The 27,806-nt window shown below is 42.8% G+C and overlaps 1 protein-coding gene across 1 annotated transcript in view; it reads right to left on the bottom strand.

The window, feature by feature from the left end:
- Positions 1–27,806, bottom strand: part of SEMA5A (semaphorin 5A) — a 482,957-nt gene that overhangs the window by 91,734 nt on the left and 363,417 nt on the right. The window contains exon 11 of the mRNA XM_040630558.1: positions 13,591–13,798. Coding sequence (XP_040486492.1) covers positions 13,591–13,798 — 208 coding nt within the window. The remainder of the gene's footprint in view (positions 1–13,590; positions 13,799–27,806) is intronic.

Below are 27,806 nucleotides of genomic sequence, written 5' to 3'. Positions count from 1 at the left end.
TACTGAACCGACCGGCCATATTGATTCCACAGCGTACATCACACATGGGGATCCTCTCTGTGCAGGAACCCATTTTCACATTGGTGAGCAAACAGGACAAAGCTACCCTTACAGAATGATTCAAAAGGCCTGAATTCCTTTTAATGTTTCTTACTAAAGCAACATGACCATTAGACAAAATTAAAATTCCCAAAACAGGAAAATTCTACCACCCCCCTCACTTTGCCCCAGCTTCTCTTTGCAAATCTGCCTACAGGACCAAAACAATGTACACAGGATATTTTAAGCTGTTTTCAATGAAAGGCTTCTTGTAAAAACATCTTTCTTCCCAAAATGTTGAGGGCTTTGTACATTCTTAACATTCCACTTAACCCTTCAACTATTAAAACTTCTCTGCAGGCACAAATGCCCATTCACTAAAAATTCCATTTATAGATAAATATGTTTTCCTCAGTCAAAATATTTCAGGCCATGGCAAAATTCTGATGAGCCCTACCTTTACTCTAAAGTCTACTTCAAGAAAAACCAATCATCATAACTTACTGCTCTGGGAAGGTGGGTCTTTTAAAGAGACCGCGTGGAAAATCACAGATTTCTTATTAATGTGGCCATCGTGAAAGGGGCTTTTACTTCACTGCACTTTGAAAATGTTTTTCTTTCTATGATGAATCTTTTTAATAAAAATTTTTCCCCATTTTGTTAATAACCTTAGATTACTCTCACTTGATATATCGCCTTGGTATTTGAACGTATCTGAATTCAGAAAATATGCTGGTCAGAATCTGAAAGTTTAATTTAAAAACACATTTATTGAGAACATGTTTTAGAGTTAAATGTCTATTTAGAGACAGGCCTTAATTCTAGAAGAAGGATAAACTACTTTCCCTTTTCCAGGACAGCGATATTAAATGTTTAACTAAAGGCTTCCTTTAAATTTTAAAGTTTACAGTTATGTTATTTGCTAATTTGAGTAGCAGGGGAAACAGGTATATTCATTAAAATCTTTTCACGGTCATTCACTGGAGCTAATTCTGAAAACGATCCCCTTGCATGTTAGATTATCGAGTGTCTGACTTGTTTCTGTCAACTAATTGTTATTAAATCAGCTTATTTTTGATCTTAAGAATTTTTGCCATATTAAGAAAATGCATTCATAAATATGGGACTTAAAGCGTTTCAATCATTCATTCATTTGGGGCCTACTTAGAAGCACCTGCCATGAGCTCAACTGAAAACAGTGGGGGTGCCATGGACCACAAAGCAGACACAGGCACGGGATCCACAGCATTTACCCTTTAGCAAAGGAAATAAACACTGATAAATAGCAACAACCATTTCCAAAAGAATAACCCAAAGAGGGAAACCCTGTTTAGATGGGCAGGTCTGGGGGCGCCTGGGTGGCTCAGCTGTTAAGTGTCTGCCTTCAGCTCAGGTCATGGTCCCGGGGTCCTGGGATCGAGCCCCACATCGGGCTCCCTGCTCTGCGGGAAGCCTGTTTCTCCCTCTCACACTCCCCTTGCTTGTGTTCCCTCTCTCGCTCTCTCTCTCTCTGTCAAATAAATAAATAGAATCTTTAAAAAAAAAAAAAAAAAGATGGATAGGTCTGGGGTCAGGAAATACCCAGGGAATGGCATTTAAACTGGGATCAGTGAGATGAAGAGAAGTGATCCATTCAACATGACTTAGGACAAACAGAACATCTGGCAGCAAGATGGACATGGGGGAGGTGGTTAGGTGGGAGGGAACTTGGACGAGATAATTAGAGGCCAGACTTTGGTTGAAGCTTGAGGAGTTGGAATGGGCAGAGCCCTGGAGCCCCATTCAAGATTTAGGGTTTCCTAGTAAGTGCTGTAAACTTCAAAATACTGTGCAAAAACCATGTGTCTATTTATTCAACATATTTCTACTATCATCATGATAGTAGTGGGAGAGATGAATTTCTGTCCATGAACGATCTTTGCCTTAATTCCTAACACGATCTGAGGTGTCTTATTCCTGATGACCAATGTCACTCTATATCTCAGAATCTGCTTTTATTTTAATATTTGCATTAAAAACACTGTCTTACTAGAAATAAGACTGAAAAAATTCTAATAGGACAATAAAGTGCTTGAGGAATGCATTGTAAGACATCCACACGTCCTTCAGTTGATGAATCCACCTGAAATGCATATTTTCTTCAGTTTCTGCTCCCATGAAACTGGAATGGCAATAATCACCTCACAGGACTGTTTTGAGGATTAAGTTATATATCATGTAGTAAATAAGAAAAAGTTATTTTTGTGGATGGGACACATATATTCTAATTCATCTCTAAACATAATTGCATATTACAATATGATATCAACTTCTGGGGTGTTTGGAAATATTCTACAGCAAAAATACTAAATTTGGAAATGCCATGGGCTCTTTATTTAAGCAGGTAATGTGACACGCCACAGTGCACCCTATTAAGTAATGAAAAGTATTTTAACTACATGTTTGGATAGATTCATAAGGATTTTTTGACTACCTGGCAGGATGCCGTGTGTTGAAGACACCAAGACCAGGAATGAACTTGCAGACTTGTGAGGGAGGAAGAATGTGTTCATGAACGTTGTCTACCAACATAAGGACGGATAACTATTAAGTGAGAAGCTCAGGCGATGGTGCAACGAGAGTCGGAGGAGAGAGAGGTAGACCAGAAGGGTTCCAGGAAGATGCCATGTGTAGCAGGCTTCTGAATGAAGCTGGAGTTTAGCTGAGTGAGAGGAGCCTCCCTGGTCATGAAGGCCCCAGGAAGGATGAGAGAGTCATGTGCCTGAGGCATGATCAGGATGATGAGTGGAGCAGCGTGGCTCGCCGAGGTGTCCTTAAGATTCCTAGGAAGCATACTGATGTGAATAAAACGTTGGGGTTTTGCTTAGGCAAGAAAAATCTGGCAGTGGTGGATAGCACGTATCAAGTTGTGAAATCTACTAGAAGATTAATTTATAATTCCCAAGAAGAACTGAAATACAGCTACAGTATAATGACATTTTTAAATTTAGGACACATGCCAAGTAAACAAAGATAGAATTACTAGTAAAAATACATGTTTATACTCATTATGCATCATTTGCTAAAGACATTTAATAGTAATTCATGTTACATATTACAATTTGTAGATGAAATTAGTGATCTGGAATATCAATTAGTCACTACGTTTTAATACATTAAAAACTATTCACTACTGACTTATCATTAAATGACATTGATTAAATACAATGAGGATTTTTTTACATTAAAATTTGCTTTTAATATTCAATTAGAATATTTGATATGTATTGCCAGTAATACTAAGAGAGTGGTTTTTCATTAAAATCTTATTAGGTGGATATAGCACTCAAATTTTCCTGAGAAATCTGTTTTAAAACTGAACAAGACTGACACACATGTTATAGTGAAGCATTTTGGGAAAATCGATAGTTAAAAAGAAAGAGTTAAAAGAGTAGAGAGTATTGGAAATAAGCAACACAAAACTGCTCTCTGGAGTCTAACAATTGTGTTCAACTTGGGACATCAGCTTTATTTTCTGACATGACACAGACCACCCCACTTTCCCCACTCATCACGCACACAACCCTGAGCTGTTTCTCTTGCCCTCCCGGTGGATCTCAATCATTCTGAAATTCATCTTTTAACAAACAATGTCTTTCTGAAGAGGCCAAGTCTGCCCCCAGGATGAAGCTCTCCAAGGAAGGCAGTTTTGTTCTCAGGGACCAAACCCAGGACAAAGAGGACACTGGGAGTACCAGTGACTCAACACGAACCATTCAGGGATGTTGAAGTCATTGCTGAGAGTGAGAACCAGAAAATGCCATGCAAGAAGGAAAGAAAAGAATCCCTGGTCACTTCATTTAGGGAAAAGCCTGCACTTTTGGTATTCTGTTCTCTACTCTACAAAATAGAGGTAACGAAACATCCAGTCTCCTGTCCTCCCCCACCAATCAGAAATAAAAATGAAGACACAATTACTCTTTGCCCAATTCGTGTTTCTTCAAGGGAAACCCTTCTGTGGATGAGTGGATGAGGGTTTAATGAGCAGAATCAGAAGACAAAGGAGAACATGAAGAGTTGTCAGTTACACTTGAAGAATGCACAAGAGGTCAAGTAATACATCTTAACTCTTACACAAAACTTTAGAGGACAGAAGTCCAGAGAATACATTTATATTACTCTTACTCCTTATAATTCACCCAACTTAACAGTCTGGCCATGAATGAAGCTCAAATGCCAGAGAATCCTCCCATGAGAGCACAGCCAAGGCCGAGGGAAGAAATTCTGTCCGTGAAAGTGGAACAGTTATGGCAAGGGTGGCATCCACCCTGAATTTGGATTCCCTGGTGCCCTCCCCAACCTGATGACAGCAGCAAGGAGGGTAAGCACTTGGCTCTCCTCACACCTGGCCCTGTCCAACCTCCCTCCATCAGTCCTGAATCTCAGCCTCTCTTGGATAGCTAGATATATGAAACAATGAGGGGCTCTGGACAAGGAATTACTCAATAACCACTGACAGATGCTCCCACCAACTGAATGGAGCCATACTGACAGAATGCAGTCAGGGTAGAGTCTCACAAACTTCCAGAAAATTTATTGCCAGACAGACCAAAGCCAGGTACATAATATAATACAAGGAGCAGAGTTTGGCCTGATTGGCCCTGTACCTCTCAGATAAAGTGAAGTGGTTTAAAGGCAGAAAAGCAAATTCTTGACAGGTCCAGACTGATTGGTCCAGAGGCAATGTGAAGTATACCTCAGCAAAGAAGGCAAAGCACATATACGAGAGCTATTTGACTTTTTTCTCTTTTCTCTCCTCTCCTTTCTCTCTCTCTTCCTTTCTTTCTTCCTCCCTTCCCTCCCCTCTACCTTTCCCCCTCCTCCCTTCTCACTTTCCTCCTTTCTTTCTCTTTTTTTCTTCTTCCCTCCTCCCTCCCCCTTCTTTCTTTTTTCTTCCTTCCTTTTCTTCCTTTCTTCCCTTCTTCCTTCCTCATTCACTTTCCTTTCCTTTCCCTTCCCTTCCCTCCCCTTCCTTTCCTCCTTCCTTCCTTCCTTCCTCCCTTCCTCCCTCCCTCTCCTTCCTTCTTTCTTTTTCTCTCTTTCTTTCCTTTCTTATGTTTGATTTTTACTTCCATTTGGGATAGAGAGAAATTTTGAAACTAAGCCTTCAACAGAAATATGCAAGGAGTGAAGAAATACCATTCACGAGCAATGCCAGCTCAGCAGAACATACATGAGCTGGCTATACTACTGAAGCAGGAAGGGAAAGGAACCATCTTCTACTGAATTCTTTTTATGTGCCAGACCCATTATGTACTTTGTCTTTGTGCTCCCAGTAACATACTGAGTGGCTTGCTCATAATCACATACCACGTAAAGACTTAACTAGGATCCACCTGAATCCAGAGCTCATGATCTTTCCATATGCAAGCAGTTTTGCAGACACACGGGGTCCTTAAGAATCATTAATTCATTGGATCATGCTGCAAATAAAAATCTTAAGGGAAGCTTGGTGTATAAAAGCCAAGGTGCTGCCAGCCAGGATAACTCAGCTGCAAGGATCTGGAGCTGAGAAAACCACTGCAGCCCAAGCTTACAAATGGAGCTCTCTATGCAGATTTAAACTAGGGAGTGCAAAAGCAGGAGGCTTGTGCAGTAGACACTAAATAGTAAAACCTCACGTTGTGAGCTGTCTCTGGTTGTGCTTCTCAAACTCAACTGAGGCACGAAAGATCGGTAATGACACCGATTATCTGACTTTATCCAAGTGACTAGGACATAGATTGCCATGTAGGAAAGAGAAACATTGTGCTCTTTGACAAAACTGAACAGAAAGCTGAAACCAAAACTGTTGTCTGGCTAATGCATCACCAAAGAAAGCTGAGGGCCTATACTAGTAGATTCGACCTATGGAATATTTTTAGTGCACTTGCTTGTTCTCAGAAATTGTGCTCTCCACGGCTACAATAATCTGATTACATTAAAGTATTTGACCAAGAAAGGCACCTGGGTGACTCAGTTAGTTAACTGTCTGACTCTTGGTTTTGGCTCAGGTCAGGATTTCAGGGTGATGGGATCGAGCCCCACATTGGACGCCACACTTGGCGGGGAGTCTGCTTGAAGATTCTCTCCTTCTATCCTTCCTCCTGCTCTCTCTCTCAAATGAAGAAATCTTTAAAAAATATATTTGACCAAGAAAGAGGAAAAAAAAATGTACCCATAATCCTATGGCTGTAAAAGCAGACCATGGGATCTCTACAAGATGGTGTTCACAAATGTTCTTTGCTTTTATTGTGTACCTAAATCAAAGTACGTGTTTCCATCATTGTCGAAGATGGATTTGCCATGAAGCTAAGGAAGCTTAAACTTCTTTACTTCGTGAGATTCGTTAAGGAGCTGAGACTGGTCCTCGTCATTTTGTATTCATAATTTTGACATTCTTTTCCTTAGCAAGACCCCCTACCAAATTAGATAAGCTTCAGACCCCACAAAATCTGTATTTCTCCCTATTACAGAACAAACAGTAGTACAGTTTATGTTTCTTAAATTACTAGTCAAGTTTATGTACGTTCATCCTCTACCCATCACATTTCAACTGTTCATTTTCCAACCTGCCCAAGACCCGGGGGTATTAACTTGTGATTTCACTGAAAAATAGTATTTTAGCCAAGCCCCTCTTATAGTGTGCTTTTCATAGTAATAATTAGATGTTGGTGAATGTACTTTGTCTTATCCTATTTTTTGAAGTTATAATGATGGCATTACACATACTGCTTTTCTGCTTTTTTTTTTTTTTAAAGATTTTTTAGTTATTTATTTGACAGAGATAGAGACAGCCAGCAAGAGAGGGAACACAAGCAGGGGAAGTGGGAGAGGAAGAAGCAGGCTCATAGCAGAGGACCCTGATGTGGGGCTCGATCCCATAACGCTGGGATCACGCCCTGAGCCGAAGGCAGACGCTTAACCGCTGTGCCACCCAGGCGCCCCTGCTTTTCTGCTTTTTGTTTTTTTTCAGTTACTATCATATCACGCATATGTCTTCATAATCATCATTTATTGGCTTCAGAATAACCCACAGAGTGAATACTCCATTGAATAAGTATATTATAACCTGGTGATTAATTCTCTCACTATTAGAAATTTAAAATTGGAACACTGGTTGTGATTCAAATATAGCTTAAAAAATAATTGGACAGGGATGTCAGGCTGGAAGATTAGGTCCTAGCATAGTATAGGATCAGATTTTAATGATAAATTGATTTTGGGATAAACTCTAGGGTAACTCTAAGGTCCTTTGGCTCAAATCCACGATAGATATTCAGGAGATTTTATTTATGCCAGAATTACTCATTAGACTCTGAGCCCCATGAAGACAGGGTCAGGGATGCCTCATCCGTCATCCTACACTCAGGGGCTCGCTTGGTGCTTGGCACATATTAAGATCAATAAATATATTGTGAATGAATTAACTAAGGAAAAGTCAGTCTTTAGAAGCTAATCCAAAGTCAATGCAAACAAAAACGCAAGACATTGAGATTTGGAAAATATTAAATTCATTTCGAAGGGAGAATATTTACTTTGTAAATGGAGTATACGTCAAAACTCCTTCCAAATGTTTATGTGATTCATAATAAATGGCTAAGGTTGTCTTGCTGGAAGCTGGAAGACCTTATGGGGATCCTGTGATTTCTCTCTATACATTACATTTCTCTCACCAGGCAGACGCTGTCTGTAGACAATAGTTAATTAAGAAAGGTGCCGACATATTAACTTCACGTTTTGAAACTTTGCTCTTGCAAGCAATAAATGTTCTGCAGTAACCTAATCTCCATAGTAATTTTCTTAATGAGTGTTAATTTCTTTAACTAAATGACATTATTACAAGCTAAATGAATCAAGAACAGCTAGACATTCATTCACAAATGGAGCCAATCTCTTTCTTAATGGTTCCATCGTCCCTTCCAGTTTTATAAAGCAAAACTTAAAAGACACGTCTCCTCTGTTTTATATGTAGACTATGATTCTCCCAGATTCCAGCTTTTCTTCTCTCCACAATTAGTTCTTATAATAAAGCAAAAATGAAACAACAAACACCTAAGGCCCAGCGGTGTTTGATCCTTTAGCTAATGTTTTCTATCACTACACTTTTCTGTAAAGGGAGTTTTACTGTTTCATGAGAATTAGGTTTACTTTATAGATCGTGAAGTGAAATAGCAGAGAGGGGAAAGGTAGTGTCCATTTGTAAATGTGATAAATGTTTACTGACCCTGTCTTGGGCTGGGCACCATACCGGAGGCTGCACAGACCTGGAAAGACAATGCCCAAATTTTGGCTCATGGTCTGATGGGCTGAATGAAACGTGGCCCGGCATGCAGTGCTCAGAATTCTAGTTTCTAACATAACATAATAAAAAATTATTACAAAGTGAAAAAAAAAAAAAAAGGAATTCTAGTTTCTGTTCTAGGCCTGATGATTCTCAGGACATTCTCTCTCCGATTCAGACCAATCCCTCATCTATACAATGTTGACTCTATAACCTGAGAGGTTTACCTCACCTCATAATTGTGGTGGGTATCAAAAAATAAAGAATATGTAAGTGTCTGAAGAGAAGAAAATGCCATGTTATTCCGAAAATAGTAAGGTATAGAGTCAATTCATATAATTTAATAATTAATGTCATACATTTAACACCTAATTTTATAAATCAGAGTTTATGATGACTGAAGGTACCTTCATTCATTCAAAAGGCATATATGATAAAATTTGAATTCAGGAGCCAGCAAGGGACAGCCCATGGGCCAAGTCCAGACTGCCACCTCAAGTTTTACTGAAACACATTGTAGGGCAATGTTCTGCCCTGGCACCCTGGTGACCTAACCACAGCTGACCTAACTTTGGCAGAACACTGAGAGATCTCCCCAATCATGGCGCATGGGAGGACTCTGAGGAGCTGTTACAAGGCTGTTTCCCTCCCACCACCCTATGTCCAGGAGGCTGTCATAAGATCATTTCTCATCGCCTCCCAGCTTCTGATGAGGTTGAAGGCCTTCTGCCCCCCACCCTCACCCCCACTACGGTACAGCTACAGGCATGAGGCCGCTAAGCTGCAGCAGAGCCGGCTGCTCAGCAACATGGCGCCCTAGCTCTATGCTGCGTGTTTTGGTGTCATCTTGTGGGACAAGAGGCATGCGTAGCTAACACTTTTGCTCTTACATCTGTTGTCTATTAAAGTAATTTGTTGTCTATTAAAGTGTCTGCACCTAAAAGTGAATTGTTCCTTTGCCTGACGAATCCGTTCCGTAACCCCTGCCAACACACAGCCACACCCATTCATTATGGTCAGTGGCTGCTCCCATGCTACAAAGATGGAGTGAGTAGCCGCAACAGAGACTGTGTAGTCTGAGAAGCCCGAAACATCTTCTATCTGGTTCTTTACAGAGGCAGTTTGCTGACCCACTGATCTAATTACTGCACAATCCACAAGCTGATTTTAAGTCTGAATCAAAAGCTTTCCTGGGAGCCTCAGTGTCTCGGTCAGTTAAGCATCTGCCTTCAGCTCAGGTCACAATCCCAGGGTCCTGGGATCGGGTCCCACATCGGGCTCCCTGATCCGTGGGGAGCCTGCTTCTCCTTCTGCCTTCCTCCCTCTCTCTCTGTTTCTCATGCATAAATAAACAAAATATTAAAAAAAAAAAAAGCCTTTTCATCATTATTTGCCCTTTCTGAGGCTGAAGGACCTCAACCAGTTGGACCGGTTGGAAGGCTACCCTATTTCCTGGGGAAGGGTAATAGCCCAGATCCTGTGATCATTCCTTCCATCCTCAAGGAGTGAGATGGGGACTATATCAGCTGCTGCCCAGAGTCTGCTTTCCTTCAAGGGGCAGGTTATGACTTTGCATTCATATTTCCATCAGGCAGGAATTAAGGCAGTGCAAGTCTTGGCCACTCCAACCTTTGCATCCCTGTAGAGATCTCTCCCCACTTTAAAGGCCTCATGCTGCTTTCGGGGAGTCCTGACCCTGTGCCAGGTGCATCTGATGTGGTCCGTGGGATGGCATCTGCTTACCTACCTTCCACTGTCAGATGCAGTACCGACATCTGGGCCTGTCAAGATCCCCACGTTCCTCAAAATTCAGTGAATGGCAATTTACTTTATGAAACAAATTCATATATATGGTAAATAAGTCCTGGAGTACAAAAGGAGATACCAGGAAAGGGAAAGTGTGTCTTGCACTTTATACCCCCAGAGGTAACCACCCATTCTGATGAGTTAGACTTACCATTCACATAATTTTCCCACACTATTCATAAAATAGTTATGCCAAAAATGCCAAAATTAAAACGAAATCTTTTCAGTCATTTTTTGAGGTCACACGTGACTAAAATCTATTTTTTAAATATTGTTCTTCCAAAATAACTTTGCAAGGGAAATGGCTATGTCTAGTTAAAAGCACAGTGCTGTTTGTTGCAAGTTATAATGTGTGCACAGCATAAAACGCACACACAAGCATTTTTTTCAGCCTCCCCTGAGGCTCTGGGATCATCTCCAGAACTATAGAATAACCAAGAGGGTATCAAACCTCCTTCTGGCGTGTTGGGTGTAGCCTGGTAGCAAGCATCATAAAGAGAAATAATGGGAAGAGGCCATGCTAGTCATCAGTGGACACACCCCACTTCTGCCTGTCCTCGGGCTCACCAGCTCTGGCTCTCAGAGACCCATGTGGTCAGGGTCATGGCAAAGCTCGTTCCCGTCCCTGCTGACACCTGACCCCTGGGCTGATGTCTTCATCAGGGACAGCACTGTGAACCAAAGAGAAAGCCTGGGCCTTGGGGACAGAGTCCAACCCTGAACCCGGGTTTCATGTTGTATGAGGTATGTGACCTTGGGCAGGAGCCAAACATCTGAGCCATCATCTCCTCATCTAGAAATGGAGATGATGGGCGACTTGACCTCAGGATGTAGTGGGGACAGGAAATGATGGTAGCAGGTGGCAGAGAGTCAGATATGTGAAAGAAACTCATAGGAATGTATCAACTGTTATCATTTATAAACAACAAACATCAAACTGTGTATGGCCTTTGAAAAATGGATACTTAAAAATTATTTTTTAAATGTGAATATGATTTGGAAGGAGACAGGTACCTTAGTGAAGCTCAGTTTCTCTTGTTAAACATTTCAAAACTCATTTCTAAAATCAATTTTTCTAATAAGGAATGAAATTACTTATATTCTACTATGGAAAGTATATTTAACGAAGAAATTACTTCTCAGTTGTTAACTGTTATCCTGTTCCTATTCAGTGTACTTCTTCAGTCATATTTTTAAAAAATTAAAATTGCTGTTGTCAAAAAAAAAATCTTTCCCCATAATTCATCAAAAAAATCTGGTCATCTGGTCATGTAGATATTCTTTTCTAAAAAATGGATACTTTTCTCCAGTTCGTGTTAATGAGGGAGGTTTTCTTGTCTTTCTATAGGAAAACAATGGCAAAGAAACATAATGGAAAGAATCCACAGAAACGCTGAGGTTTAAGTCTTCAGATTTTCTTTCCTCAAATGGAATACCTGAGGGTCACACACGGTCTAACCCTTTCTGAGTGTGGGGACACAGGAGACCACAGTGCATCAGTTTACAATAAAGTTCTAATCTCTCGAGGCTTTTCTCCGAGCGGGTGGACAAGTAAACAGCAGGGAGATTCAGCTCTGGATATAACTGTATAATCTTCTCCTCTCACAAGCGTGATGAAGACAGACAAGTGGCCTCATTCTCCTTGCAGGAATAAAGGGGAACTGTGAGCACCTCCCGGGCTGCTGCAGGTGGCGGCCGGTTCCTGTGGCTTCCTGATTGGGCTCCACGTGCAGCTGTGCAGGAGATGAGGTGGGCACCGTGACACCTCGCTTCTCCGACCTGATGCAGGAGCTAGCTTTTCAGGTCGCACTCGCAAGGAGCTGGGCTATTATAACCCTGACTCAGCGAGGCAAAGCACCAGGGGAAGGATAAATTGACTCCTGCTTTGCAAGCCGTGCTCTCATGCAGGCCCCACAAACTCCCCACGGACAGCACAGGCCTGTGTCTTCCTGCGTGATATCCTGCGTCACGGCCCCCAAAAGTCCACTACAACTCAGAGCTCGCTGAGCTGTGGTTGGAAGACCAGGGCCCTTCCAGGGGCATTCCAACTTGTGACATGCTTGTTGGCAAGACCCCAAGCCTCCCTGTCACCCACTGACCATCAGCAACTGGGCAGAATCATTCCTGCACTAGGTCAGTCTTGTAGGGAACACAAACAGAACAAATTTCAGCAGCCATCGGTCAACTTTAGGAAAAAGGTGTTATATAACAGAGAGTTGCTGAGAAATACCGCTCCTTGTTATTACTGCTCACCACAGCATCATTGTCAGGAAGAAAGTCCCTTACGTTATTCCTCAACACCCTGATACCAACGGAGGCACCATATAATATACTTCATTTATGTAGAATTATCTAGAAGGGAATATTGTAATGATTTTTATCATAGGTAAAAACCTTCCTTCTACAAGAGAATGCCCACGTCACAGACTGCTTTAAATTTTAAACTATATGCACCATCCCTATTTGATTCTATAGCAATTCACATGTGTTAGATGAGAAAGTGAGGTCTAAAATACTTTAGTGACCTACCAGGTCAAGAAATAGTACGTGCAGTCTGGCATGTGACTGCCAGTCTCTGAGCCCCAAAGCTCGTGCCATGGGGCACCTTGTTTGAGAAAAAATGACCTGTGAATGGTATCTGTGAGCGATATACCTGAACAGTCCATTTCTACACCAAATCTGCCCTTATGCGCCACGCTGGAGGATGGAGTTACTGAGATCACAGATCCCTAAGAACATCTGAGATTATGATTTTCCCAAGAGCAATATTTTGTTGGGGGTCAGAGCACTTGTGCAATATTCTAACATTCAAGTGCTGGTCAAGTGTATAGTGTGTACTCAGTTTCCAGAGCCCCTGGGCCTGTACTTTCCCAAACTGAGCTTTGAAGGCCACTGTGGTCCACAGAGGACACCCCATGGCCAATGAGAATTGAGTAGGGGTGAGGGAAGGTGATGGTACTTGGGGTGCCCTGCACCTGCAGGGCTTCCTTGTTCCTCCCTCTTCCCAGGCCCATAGGGTCCTGGAGCCTCAGAAGAGAGGCAGTGTCCCAAGAGAGCTGGTGCTGAGGACAGGACTGTGAGGACTGCCCCAGGGAGGGGATGCCACATCGCTCCTTCTCAGGGGATGAGCTCTGGGTAGAGATGATGCACTTCATATTATTCTCTGTCTGCTCTGTACAAATATTACACATACTCCTATAAAGATATATAGATTAATGCAGGAACACCAAATATCAGCATTATCACCGAGTGTTATCATGCACCAGAGTTTAACCCTGACAACTGTTTACAGATGTCATAGTGTGGCTCCTCCTCTGTAGATACTGGTGGGTTATTCTCATCACAGGAAATGGCTTTGCATCAAAAATCTGCACCCTGGGATGCAGGGCTCACAAGAATCTTAAGGTCCTGATAAACGCCATAAACCGCCGGGGTTGCCCTACCTGCGGGTGCGGTAGAACGGGCACCTCTTCAGCAGGATCTTGGCCATGTGCTCCTGCAGGCCCACAAACAGGGCGCTCTGGCTGTGGAGGATCTGCAGGCTCCGGATGGGCTCCCCCCGCCGCTCGGGGAAGAGCTCGATCTCCTCCAGCAAACAACCGCTGGCATCCGAAGACAGGGGCGCCCGCACTTTTTTAATGGTGCCATAACCTGTGAGGGCAACAGGGAAGGAAGAAAAGGGAAATAAGGTGAGTGGGTCTCGCAGCTACTCATTCCCTAAGAAGCCGTGCTTCTCCAGCCTGGCTGCACACAGAATCATCCGAGGAGCTTTTAAAATTGCTGACACCCGAATCCCACCCCAGGCCTGTCCAATGATCAGTGTTGGAGGTGGGGCTGGTGCCAGCATCTGGGACAGGGCGAGCACGCAGCCAGAGACGAGAACCTCTCAGCTACCATGTGCCTCACCCAGTTCCAAGTCCAGACACCCAGAGCTCAGTAAAGCTTCCCGAGGCTCAAAGTAGCCAGCTTGGCTCCATCCCAGGGAAAACATCAGAGGAGAGGAGTCATCAGTGGACTATCTTGGAGTCCTAGTGTCAGAAAGAGGTGCTGACTTTGCCACCCCTCCAGGGCAGACACCACATGATGGGCACCTCCAGGATGCAGGACAGCAAAGGCTGACCTTGTCCTTTGTGCCTCGGAAGTTCATCCTTCTCTGTCTCTCTTCCTCCTCTGTCTAGAATGCCTCCTTCCTCTTTCTCTCGAATGCGTGTTCTTTGGGATGCCCTTGAATTCTTCTCTCCCATACAGGTGAACGTCTGGTCCCAGGCTGGTCTCCTTCCTGCCCTGGGATCTCCGCTCACCACGTGTTTGTACTCAGTTACATATAAGCATGGCTCTAAGTATGGCCTCTGAACCAGGCATTTCCTCGGACTGGCTGTGAAGGGCACAGAGAAGAGTCCTCAGCCAGTGAGAGGCACAGCATGGGCAACGCCATGTGTCAGGGACACACCTGAAACACACGCTAATGTCCCCAGTGCACTAGGGCGAGGCCCTTGCTGCCAACCTACAAACTCAGGGCAAGACACCAAACCCAGGAGGAGCACCTCCTAAAGCCATCATCTGGCTCCTCCAATCAACCCATGAGAAACCCGAGTTCTAAAACTGTACAATTCTCGTCCTGTAAATACAGAGAAGGAGGCCACGGAGTCATTCCAAAACCAGAATTAAATCAAGAACCTTTGGCTTCGAGGCTCCCTATCAATCCATAAATCTCAAGAAGACTTTGGACAGGAACATGTTTCAGCTTTCCATGCCTAATGGAAGCATTCAGAGACTCAGAATGTTTCATTTCAAGAGAAAAATACATGCGCAGACGTATATCATCCTGAATTTATTTTTAAAAGTATATGTGAACCACATCTCCAGTGAATACTTATTGATTATGAATTGACTTCATAATAATGTATGCAGTATTAGTAAACCAGTATTAGTAAATGGAAGCTGGCACTTCTGTCTGCTGGCTGGGTAAATGTGTTACTTTTGAGACACTTCAAGCATAAACAGAATTATGCTATATGCTGGGAAGATAAAAAATGTAGTGCTTGTCTTTGAGGAAAGTGTGTGTGTGTGTGTGCGTAAGTGTGTGTGTGTGTGAGAGAGAGAGAGAGAGAGAGAGAGAGAAAGAGACACAGCCTATACGGCAGGCAGCAGACATTCTAACAAATGAACACCTCACAGATTTCAGTGTGCAAGAAAATTTGTATGTCTTCACTACAAAAGCCAACCTAATTTGGACTTGGTGACCACAGATCCCAGCTGGTGGGTAATTCAAGTTCAGTGATTCGGGGGTCTTCCTGCCCTGCAGAGAGCCAAGCATCAACAAACAGGCAAGCACCAAGCCATGACGGGGGCAAGATGGAAGCTTCAGGGAAGGTGACTTCAGTGCAGATGTCTCAGGCACAACACCCCGAGAGGAGGTCCCCAGCCAGCAGACGGAAGTGCCAGCCTTCCTGTGGAGCAGTGCCACGCACGGAGCCCTGGTCACCCTTAGGGACACTGTGACAACAGAAGTCATCGTCTGAGCCAGAGGACAGGAGGGGAGCCAGGAACTGCCACCACTCAGTGGGCAGCAAGGCTCGCGTGAGGGCTTAAGTGAGAGACCCTTGCGATGAAATAAGGACATTTTCTAACAATGCAGGGATGGGGGTGGGGGCAGGGCGGGGGAGAGCAGATGCGAGTCCAGCAGGAAGATCGTCATCTTTGAACTACTGGCACCCTGTATTCATGGGAAATATGGGGTACAGAACAAAATGCTCTTCAACAGTTGAACAAAGACCTTGATGTTTATTACTTATATTGCTGATGGATTGCTAGTCTGAGAAACCTACCCAGATGAATACTAGTTCAACTGTCAACATGCTTACAAGCATGTCAAATTGTTAAGCAACTGCAGGGAAAAACAGATTTTAAAAGATGTTTAATCGCTTGATTTAAAAGAAAGCCAGTGTTGATCAAAACATTGCAACGCATCCTTGTGCACGCCGTGTACCACTTTCCAGCATACTGGATGGAACACAACTGTGGGCTTAGCATTTCAGACAACAGAATTCAGCGTGGATTCGTGTGCTCGTCCACCATCTGAGCCTCTGCTGGGACTCCCCTCTCCGCAGTGACTGGTCACGAGAGGAGCCTCTCGAAGCTCCCCCTGCCTTTGGCACCAGGACCAGCCCATACAGACCCGAGGTGACCTTATAGGAGCCTCTGTTTCAGTGAAGCTTTTCCTTTTCCGGCCTCTGCCTTGGAACACCTTCCTCGCCTGGATGCCTCCAGAAGACTCGTTCTACGCTCCTGTGTCTGAAGTGAGCGTCAGGACCCACACGTGGCCACAGGGCAGACCCTCTACATAGATGCCACCATGGTCCCAAGTCACCCGAGGGATCCCTCCCACCTCCACCTCTCTCTGCGCTGGTCACAGGGGCACCTGAAGCTCTGAGAACTCGGGAGGGGCCCCAGCACATATAGGCTCTCTGCCTGAAGGGGCCGCCTGGCCACTTTGCTCTGACTGCTGTCCTTGTGTCCTTGCTTTGACAACTGGGGGGTCTCCTCTCTGCCCCTGTGCACAACCTCAGGCAGACGCTTCCTCCCGGGGTGTCTGTGATGCCCAGGTCAGGGCATCCTTTCACCGTTCCTCTTTTGCCCTCCCTCTCTGCCTGCAGGGGAAGCCCTCTCTTGCGAGCCCAATTAGGTCTTGTTCTTTTCATTTTCAGGGCCACTTACTTTCATTTTTTAATAACATTTTTAAAATTTTATTTATTTATCTGAGAGAGAGAGCACTGGAGAGAGCATAAGCAGGGGGAGCTGCAGAGGGAGAGGGAGAAGCAGCTTCCCCCCCACCCCACCCGGGCAGGGAGACTGATCCAGGGCTCAATCCCAGGACTCTGGAATCATGACCTGAGACAAAGGCAGATGCTTAACCGACTGAGCCACTCAGGCATCTTTTCATTTTTTAAGTGAATGACTGAGCAGCATAGTTATATTCCAATTTTTTTTTTTTTACTGAGGCATGGAACACTGTGTAAGTTTAAGGCACAGGCATGTTGATCTGATATATTTAACCACTGCAATATGATTTCCACTGTAGCACAGCATCACCTGACACTTCTATCCTGTCACCGAGTTTTGCTACAAACAGATACATTTTGAACTACGAAATACCCTTGGAATTCCAAGGAATCTATTTCTCCTTGAAGTACATTAAAACAAAGAAAAATAAAGCTCGAGTAATCCTGCGTTTCAGAAAAGAGAAGGGACAGGTTGAAGGAACGACATTTCTGGATCCCACGACACTAACGTGACACCACTATTTTAAGCAGTTTAATCAGGGACTCTAGAATCCCCACCAGCCACCACTGGCCTGGGAGGTGGCCAATTGACCTTTTATGCTCCCTCAAGTTCCAGTGGAATGTTCTCTCCCAGTTACTCGACGTCTGGTTGAAACACTTGCTCTGGAACTAGGATCTGGCAAAGGCATTCGTCTCTTTCCGTGGCAGGAAAGCAGAGCCTGCCCATAAAAGAGATGAGTGGGCAAACATCGATTTCGTTCAAAAAACAGTAGGACCCTGGTCGGTCCCAGAAAGCGCTTAACTTGTTGTTGTTTCTGCTTTATAACATTTATCAGAGTTTAATTACTCATTTACTTGTTTTGTGGCTTCTATGCTTGACCTGAAGCGCCAGGGGGCAGACACTATGTCAGTCCTGCGCTCTGATGCATGCAGAGTGGCCGCTGCTACGGCCTCTAGAGATTAATAAACACACGCTGGGTGAGAGACTCACCGACCAGTGAGGAACAAAAAGGGAAAAAGAAGGAATGGGAACAGGAACGTCATTATCATCTGTGCATTTGCTGGAAAAAGTCCCGGTTAATATTCTTCCCATCATGGTCTTCAACGAGAGGTATGTCATGAGTCAATGTGAAGGTAAAACAAGACACATCGCTTCCCTACTATGCATGGATTTCAGCTCAAAGTGTCATACACTAAACAGGCGTGGCTAAGATCATTCTAATTGGTTTCATCTGATAAAATATTAACTCTGAACATTTGCCATTAAAAATAAAACCATATATAGTTCCCATACACTGACAATTCAATACTCTATTCAAAGAAATTGCAGGGGGAAAACAAAACAGAACAAAAGATGCCAGTGTCAAAAGTTCAGAAATAGCAGAAGTAAAACCAATGATTCATCGATGTAGCAATTAACAAACGTTCACTGTGCACACACCAACAGGACGATGTGCAACCGAGAGCGCTCAGACCATTACGTGGAAGGAGGCTCAGGGATGTGCTGTTTCAGAGCAGCTTATGTCGCGGGAAGCCAGTGACTTTGTTCTTCGTGGTGATTGGTTATAATACTAGAATTTTCTTAAGTAATAGGCAATTGGTTAGTGGTTGCCTCACATCAACCTTGGGACACAGCTCAAGTTTTTCCTGTGATTTTCAGAGGGATGAGCAAGAAACAACCCAGGACAAGTCAGCCTTGCAGAAGAAGCAGAGTACGTTCCGTTTGTATGACTAACCTAGTTTCGTCTGCTCAGGGCCTTTTCAAGATTAGTTTCCATTTGTTTTGTTTTGTTTTATCGTAACAGAAGAACTACATACGTCTTTCTCAATCGTTCTTTAAAATTCTGATGATTAGCAAGAAGAGAAGAGTTTGGCACTTTCTGTCAACTGTGTTTCAGGTCCCCCAGGAGCTAAGAGCAGACACACGAGACTGGAGCAGCTTCGGCACAAACCCGCCTAACAGCTGCTTTGTCTTCAAAGTGTCAACTACTAAGTCTGCCGTGGACACAAATGTGAGACTCGCATTTTTGTAGCTTATCTCTCCAATTGAAAACCGGGTACACTGTGGAAGAGACAGAGATACTGCAAGATCTGTAAGACTGATCAAAGCTGATAGTATGGTTGTTATTTAAAAGACATGAATAGTTGTAATCACATGGACATTTCATTCTCGTTGTACTGAGTAACTTAAACTGGCCTCATTTCAGCAGGACAAGCAATATGTTTATATCCTAGGGGGTTACCAGATTAAATAAAGGCTGTCCACTTAAATTTAAATTTTAGATAAATCGTGAATATTTTTTTATAGTAGTATGTCCTAGTGAGTACTATTCATATTTATCTGAAACTGAAATTTAATTGGACATCCTGTGTTTTATTTGCTAAATCTGGCAACCCTATTACACCCACATTTCATCTGATCATCTCAGCAAGCTAGTTAAGATGTAGCAAATTCAGCTGACCCTTGATTAGCATGGGTTTGAACTGAGTAGTTTCAATTACACGTGAATTTTTTTCGATAACTGCAGTGCAATACTGTAAATATATTTTCTGTCCCTTATGATTTTTTTAAAGATGTTATTTATTTACTTGACAGAGAGAGGGAGCAAGAGAGCATAAGCAGGGGGAGTGGCAGAGGGAGCAGAAGAAGCAGGCTCTCCACTGAGCAGGGAGCCTGACGTGGGACTCGATCCCAGCACCCTGGGATCATGACCTGAGCTGAAGGCAGATGCTTAACCGGATGAGCCATCCAGGTGCCCTGCTTATGATTTTTTTAACAACATTTTCTTTTCTCCGACTTACTTTATTATAAGAATACAATATGTGTTAATGGTTGTCTAGGTCATTGGTAAGGCTTCCAGGCAACGACAGGCTCTAAGTGGTTAAGTTTGTGGGAAGTCAAAAGTCATACGCAGGTTTGCAAATGTGCAGAGTGTGGGCACCCTTAGCCCACTGTAATCCAAGGGTCAAGTGTACATGCGCAATTATTCTCACTTCGTAGATGAGAAAGTTGAGTTTCAGAGAGCAGAAGAATTGAGAAATCTTTCTGATAAGCTGCACTTTCCTGTAAGGGATCCAGACATGAAATTAGTGTTCACTTCAATGCTAATGAATGGGGATCAAAGATGGTAACAAGGAATTCCAAAGTAAACGTTAATTCAAAAGCTCCCTCCTGTTGAGGGAGCAGTGTCGTGCATAGGAAGAGGCAGTTTTGCAGAAGTTGTTGGCATTCCCTGTTCATTCCATGAACTCGGCTAAGAGTCATAATACTTAAGCGGTTGGGAGGTAACAAGAAGGAAATCAACACTCTGATCCAAGGGGAGCTGCCATCTGTTGCCACGCGGAGGACACGCACAGCAGGCACCTGCTTCAGAAGGCATGTGGTCCCCTGGTCACCGAGACCACACTAACCTCTCCTATGTACCACACAGATGCAGACAGAGTCGGGCAAACACAATGACACACGTCCCAGCTCCTGCACGCCGTCTGTCTAGTGAGGCATGCAGAGCCAAATTCAAATATGTGCCTGCAGATGGGCAGAAGCTGTACAGACACTTAGAAAGTGGTATTTCTGGGAAAAACGAAAGAGACAACTACCCCAAGAAACAAGGACCATGCAAGGCACCGTCACCAGACCAGAACTCACACAAATAAAGGGCTTCACTAACACGCTTGCCAGTGGTAAGAGAACTCTCCGGGGCATAAGTCATCAGAATGCACATCCAAACAGTTCTTGATATTGATTTTTGTTGGTGACTAATGAAGTCATGGAAGACCAGAAGTGACTCTGATGGCAGGTAGAAAACGCAGAGGTAAAGCTGGATTATTACAATCACAGAGATAGTCATTTCAACCTCAATATTCTGAGCCTTAGGAAAATGACCAGAGGACAAAGCAAAGGTTGTAAATAAAATGGTTTAAAAGTTGGAACATCATCACATGAAGGAGTAATCAATTCAATTTTAAAATGAATGAGGGACTGCTGGGGGAAAATATGTATGTAAAATTTATCAAAAGACTAAAGTGTCACTTCAAAAGTATATAAAGAAATTCCCCCCCAAATGACAGCCACAAGAAATGATCCATGAAACCCTGAATCTTGCCCCCCCCAACCTCTACCCTACAAGACAATGTCCCAGGGCAGATGAGCTACTGAGCACACCATGGGAAGAGTAAATAAAATGAGAACAAAAATGAACAAAAAGAAATGTGTTTTTTAGCAGGAAATCAACAAGTATTTTGGCTTCAGTCAAAAAAATAAAAAACCACTCTTAGAGTAGGGTGTGGCAATAAAGAGAGCTTCCAGGACCAATTCCTAGCACATTTCCTGGGGGACAGGATGACTCGCTCATGGCACGTGGGGAAGCAGCAACAATGATTAAAATCCACAAAACCTTTGAGAGCACTTATGCCTGCTGGTGGGGGCTGACAGAGTTTGTCTGGACCAGCACCATCCAATGGAAATATATTACAATCCATGGAATTTTAAATTTTTCTAGCATCTACATTTAAAAAGAAAAAACAAACACAGAAACAGATGAGTTAATTTTTATTATCTATTTTTATTTCACCCAATGTACCCAAAATATTATAAGATGTAAAATAATCATATGTAATTAATATAATATTGAGATATTTTCTTTTTCTTTTAATACTAAGTCTTGGAAATCCAGTTTCAATTCAGACGAGCCACACTTGAGGTGTCCAGTAGCCCCCTGAGGCTACAGCTATAGTATTGGACAGCCTGGAGATGCACAGAGCTGTCCTTGGTGCTGCCCTGGAGAGCCAGCTGTCCATCTGCCCCCACAAAACACAGGCAGTAAGTTCATGAGGGTTCACTTCACCAGGAGCATGACAAGCTTCATTGGACTGCATTACACATTTTAAAACTTGCCATATGATTTCTCTTGAATAAAGTGTTCCCCTCCGTACCAGCGCACTAGTCCAATTGTTTCCCACTGCAGGAAAAATAACCCAGGTCCGTCAAGGTTAACTAATAGCTCATGATTACCTAGCCAGTGAGTGCAGCCTTGGGACTAAACCTGGCCCACACTCCTCATCTCCCCATTTGGCATCGCCCTCTAACAGTCTGCCTACAGGTAAGTGACAGATGTCCTGTGAGAGAGAATTCAATCATTGTCAGATCATTTCAGAAACTTATGGATTGCCACAAAGCAATCATAATTATTAGAGAAGGTTCCTTCCTGTTCTTCATCTGCTCTGTAGAGTTTTCCTCTTAAGTAGAGCTCAAGCTAGTCCCTATTCTTCTGCGGATGGTAGTTTCTGAGAAAAGTATCACTTTTCTGAGAAAACGAATGATCCTGAGGACCTCCCAAACAGAAAGGGTTAGGGTGACATGATCTTTTACCATCCTCAGTGTGAACAATCAACATGTTACAGTTAAAAAGAAGAAAAAATAAAGTAACCAAAATTAAGCTAACAAGGAAAGAGAAGTACAAGTGTATAGCTTGCTGTATAAATAGGAAAATACAGACCACCTTTTCTTTCCTAATTCAGTTCATTTTCTGAATCCAACAAGACAAGTCCCTGGGGACAATATGATAGATCCTATTGGAAGGTTCACCTCTAATTGCAAATGGTCTATCATCACTATGTTTTCTGAATGAAAATTCCAAATGGTCACAGGACATTAGAGACGGAGGGGAGGTACAACATTGTTTTGAATTTTGCAGGCAAAAAAAAGCAAAACCCAGAAAAGTTAAATGCGTGCCAAAGTTCACACTCTTGGGCCAGAATTTAGATCCTCTTCTTACCTCTTCTTACCAATCAAGTGCTGGTAATTTCTTTTTTAAAAGTATGGAAGAGGTAATACGCCATCCTCATAATAGTGCTCATGAGTTCCTGAAGGATCAGAGGGACTGATAAAGGATGTATAAAGCGATAGTTGTTCATCAAGACAAAGATGAAGCTATGATTGATGGACATGTGCTTGTCTTACCATAGAATTCACTAGACAGGTAAGTATGTATACGTGGTGCCAGGCCCAGAAGTGATCTGACTTCTCTATCAGGCTTGGGGCTTTCACTTCCAAGAGCTCAGGAAGCAAACAAGAGAATAATCTGACGAAAAAACAATGCTTCCTATTTCAGTGCTATCTTTAAAATAAGAGGACTTAAGGGGACAAAAGGTATTTATTTTTTTAATTAATTAACTAATTAATTTTTTGGTAGACTCCAAGCCCAAGGTGGAGCCGAACACAGGGCCTGAACTCACAAGCCTGAGATCAAGACCTGAGCTGAGAAGCTGAGATCAAGAGTTGGATGCTTAACCGACTTAGCCACTGAGGTGTGCCCAAAGATATTTAAACAAAAAAGCTTACAATAAAAATAAGACCCTTAAACCAGCATCTGCTGTATGTAATGTTAACTCTATGTAATGTAAGCTCTATTATACGTCATTCAGTTATTACTGGTTGAAAATTCGCCATATTTTTAACTTTGGAGGCGAATAGCTGATATTTTTCTAATTTTCAGTTTCCACTTTGCCTACTAATATGGACTGAATCGTTTTAATGAGATTCAATTTTGCATCTTGATAGAGATGGCTAAGTATAACAATCTCTCATTTGTTATGAAAATAAGCCTTATAATAAGATAGGGAGTATTATGGGCTAAAATGTGTCTCCTCAAAATTCATGTTGAAGTCCTAATTCCTAGTATCTCAGAACGTGACTGTATTTGGAGATAGGGCCATTAAGTAACAAACACAAAACAAGATCATATGGGTGGTCCCCTACCCATATGACTGGTGTCCTTACAAGAAGAGAAAATTAGGATGCAGACGGATGCACCCGCATGTGAGGACACATCAGGATGATGGCCATCTGCATACCAAAGGGAGGGGCTTCAGAAAAAGAAAAACAATTTTGCCAACACCTTGACCTTGGACTTCTACCTCCAGAAGTGAGTGAGAAATAAGTTTCTGTTTAACCCACCTAGTCTGTGGAACTTGTGATCTTTGTGATGGTGCTCTAGCAGGCTAGCACAGGGACTCCATGTCAAGAATAGGAAATACATGGGGCACCTGGGTGGCTCAGTTGTTAAGTGTCTGCCTTTGGCTCAGGGTGTGATCCCAGAGTCCTGGGATCGAGCCCTGCATTGGGCTCCCTGCTCCACTGGGAGCCTGCTTCTTCCTCTCCCACGCCCCCTGCTTGTGTTCCCTCTCTCGCTGGCTGTCTCTCTCTCTGTCAAATAAATAACAATCTTAAAAAAAAAAAAAAAGAATAGGAAATACAAAAAAACAGATTTTGTCAGCCATCAAGCAATTTCAAAATGAGACCATGAATTATTGCTCCGTGTTTCTTTAAGATATCATGACTCAAATTCAAAGGCAAAGACACTATAAATTATAGATTTGACTCCATTTTTTTCTTACCTTGTATGATCACAATGTAAGATTCATATTAGTAACAGCCTAGTATTTTCAAGTACTGTCATTTGTTTCAGTTAATCCCTTATATAGATGCTCCTGAGTTAGTAAAGCAGCAGGAGACGATGCAGGACATGTAACACTGTGAAAGATGGATGCGTTTTGATAAGCATTATAAAATAATTCATAGAGATGGTGCTGTTGCTCAAGACCTTTATGCTAATGGCTCTGCTGCTCTTTGGGGGAACATCAGAGAAAACTGAATGAGCACTCAAGAATGAACTTTCAGGTCTCTGAGGAAAAGGTTGCTGACTATAATGAATTTCTTTTTGGAGGATTTCTAGAATTTTAGTCTCACCAAAATTTTAGAAGTTTAAGAAAACAAATCTTTTCTTTTTTTTTCTTTTTGGAAAGACGGCAGGAAGGAAGAAGGGAGGGAGAGAGGGAAGGAAAGAACGAGAGAGGGAAGGAAAAATGAACACGGTCAGCTCAATATAACAGTTACATTGCTGTGATTAAAAATGATACTTTTTGAATTTTCATACTTGCATATGATCAGACAGCCTCCTGCAATTCCTAAAAGCCTGGACAATGAAACAATTAAACTTAAACAATACTTAAAGTAAAATTCCTTATGTTCTATGTGTGCAGTGGCTTTAATTCGATGAACTTGAGAAACCCCGAACAATGAGAAAAGACCGAGAAAAATTGATTCTTCTGAAGAACAGCAGCTGGAAGCACTTCCAAAGCACGCAATAAATGTATATTTCCTCTAAGGTGTAATAAAAAAACTTAGAGGGTGGAGTTGTAACAGACTATATATAGTATGTATATATTCATTTATATATATAATTTTGTGTCTTATAAAAAAGTCTTAAGAACCAAAGAAAAGGTTGGTTCAGAAAAATGTGGAATAAAGATGCAGAGATTATTGCAAAGCATTGGATGGTTAAACATAATCTTGACTCCATTCTCCTCTTGTTATGTTTCTATGTTTCATTATATTTTAGGAGTATTACTGAGCTTACCCAGTGCTGAATCCAGTACAGAAATTAAACCCATGAAATGGACACATGGCAAATTCTGACAATGGTTTCCTGTGACCTGGCTGGAGACTCACTGTGGACACCAAGACCACGAACCGGGGAAGCTAAATTATTTTCTTTCCAATTGTGCATTTGACTCTCTTTGATTCTCTGCCGCTGTATCCAGGAGGCATTTTTAGTGTTTGTCTCATCGACCCAGAGTTACTGTAGAGTAAAAGGAAACCTTTTGTATTTGCATCCATTACTGTTCCAAGCATTATCAGTGAGGTAATGATGAAATGCCCTCTTCCACTCACTGGGCAGCATGTTGCCATAGCAACAGATCATTATATAAAGTTCATCAATTCAGCTGGTCATTATCCCAAAGTAGCAGACAGCTAATATGTTATGAAAGTTCTTTCTTTTAACTCCTAATTGGGTAAATGAATTAAACTGGTTTTGGCACTGGGAGCTCAGCATTGCCTTTATATAAGTAAAAGGGAATTAAAAGGGGAAAACAGTTCTTTGTGGTTACTACATGCTTAAAATGGAGATTTTAATCAACTCAGTTTATCAGATTGAACTAATGGCTTCCCCCCCCAAAAAAGGAATATGTTACTCTGTTTAAACATCTTCATATAAATTGCCTGTAACATTCTTTTATCCCAAAGTATTACTTTAAGCCATATTCCCACATCCTTGCCCTTGGTATAGAAGTTCCAGGGAGGCAGGGCTTGGGGGATGCAACCTGGCTTGTTGATCGTGATCTCGCTGGCACTGAAACAGTGTCTGGTATACAGTAGGTGCTCAAGCATAGCCCAGGGTTCAGAATGTGGACTCTGGAGCCCAATGGGCCAGGTTAGACTCCTTGCTCCAACACTTACAGGCCACTTGGCCAAGAGCAGGCCGGTCACACCTCTGTGTCTCCTTTGCCCTGGGGTCCAGCTCCTAGGCTGGTGGCCACACAGTGAGCTTCTCTATGAAGAGGGCTGGGCTGGTGCCTGGCACACAGCACATGGAAGGACCCACTATTATAATTTTATTGCTACTTCAGACTTATGGATTATAAGCCCTACTCAAGTTCTGTCTAAAAAAAGCAGGCTGCTGACTCTGTCAGTCCTCTCCGCACCCGAAGCTGGAGGGCAGATGCCACCTCGGTTCCCACACCCTCTACCGCCTTACAAAAAACCAAACCAAACCAAACACCCCTTTATGCAAAATCATAAGCTGATGCTTCTAGGAAGTTTATCACTGGTGTTTCCTGTGAATAAAAACAGTATCACAATTAAAATGAGAACAATCAATCGAGTCCTCTGGGCGTCCTCTTGAAGCTCTCATCTGACCACACCACTTACATCTAGCTCTCATCATTCCACTAAGGAGGCAATTCAAGTTCCTAGTAGGAAATTACTTGCCTTGGATTTATTGTATCTAAGTTACAAAACAGCCACCCACTTGGCAGAGCCGGCAGCCCTTCCCTAACAGTCACCAGCCGGGAACACAGAGTCTAAATCAGCCTGTCACCCCAGTGGTGAAATTTACACGGCGTCTGGTCCCATTAGTGTGAGTTGGGATGGCTGGGAAAAATCTATGCTAAGCACTTTTATACTTTTCCAACATTAATTTAAAAGAGAAAGGAGAGCTCTCTCCTCAATGGAACAAGAAAATGATTTTGTCATTCCTCCGAATTCTACTAATTATGAACAAGGGGCTGATGCTCCAAGCTCTTTGGTAGCTACAATTTTCACGTGCTTTCTTTAGGCAGGACTTTATCCATTCTTATGGCTTCAAACCTGAGCCAAGGTCTCTATTACTGACCCAAACCTCTCTCTGCAGCTTCTAAAAGGGATTTCCAACTACCAGACTGCCCACATGCAACTGGAATACAGGATATTAAAAACTGAGCTGTGTCTGCTCCCCTTTGGCTCAAATCTGCCCATGCATCTGAAATCCTGAATTCATTTGTTAGGATAAAATTTTCAATGTGATACATCCTATCTTTTCAGCTCCATTTCCTATCTCTCCACCCACAACTCCAGAGAATTTAAATTTCTCACCTTTCAAACGCCCCCTAAGTTTTCCATATCCTGCGCCTTCTCTTAGGAAGATCCATCCGTCCTTCCCCACCAGGCAGTAACCTCCCTATCTTTCAAGATGTGCTGATAGTGCATAAGAAACACATCCCACCTGAGCATAGACAGGACTCTGTGAGCCTAAGACCAGAGATTACTCAACAGAAATTATGGGGAAAACTGTGGATGTCTAAAGGCATGAAAGTAGGATCTGAAATAAGGAACCAAATATCCGAGGGGCAGGACAGCCCCAGCTGGACCCACCAGGCAGGTGACACGTGTTTTCAAATGTTCCTGTGCAGAGAAACAGGCTCCACTGTAATACTTCTGAGATGATGGGTCCCACACTGATGGGAAGCTTCCAGGCCCTTCCGCTTGCTGGCTTCCACGC

Source organism: Ursus maritimus, unplaced genomic scaffold (assembly GCF_017311325.1).
Source record: "Ursus maritimus isolate PB19 unplaced genomic scaffold, ASM1731132v1 scaffold_15, whole genome shotgun sequence".
In the NCBI taxonomy this organism is placed as follows: Eukaryota; Metazoa; Chordata; class Mammalia; order Carnivora; family Ursidae; genus Ursus; species Ursus maritimus.
The sequence above is the reverse complement of the archived record's forward strand: the minus strand, read 5'-3'. Positions and strand labels throughout refer to the sequence as shown.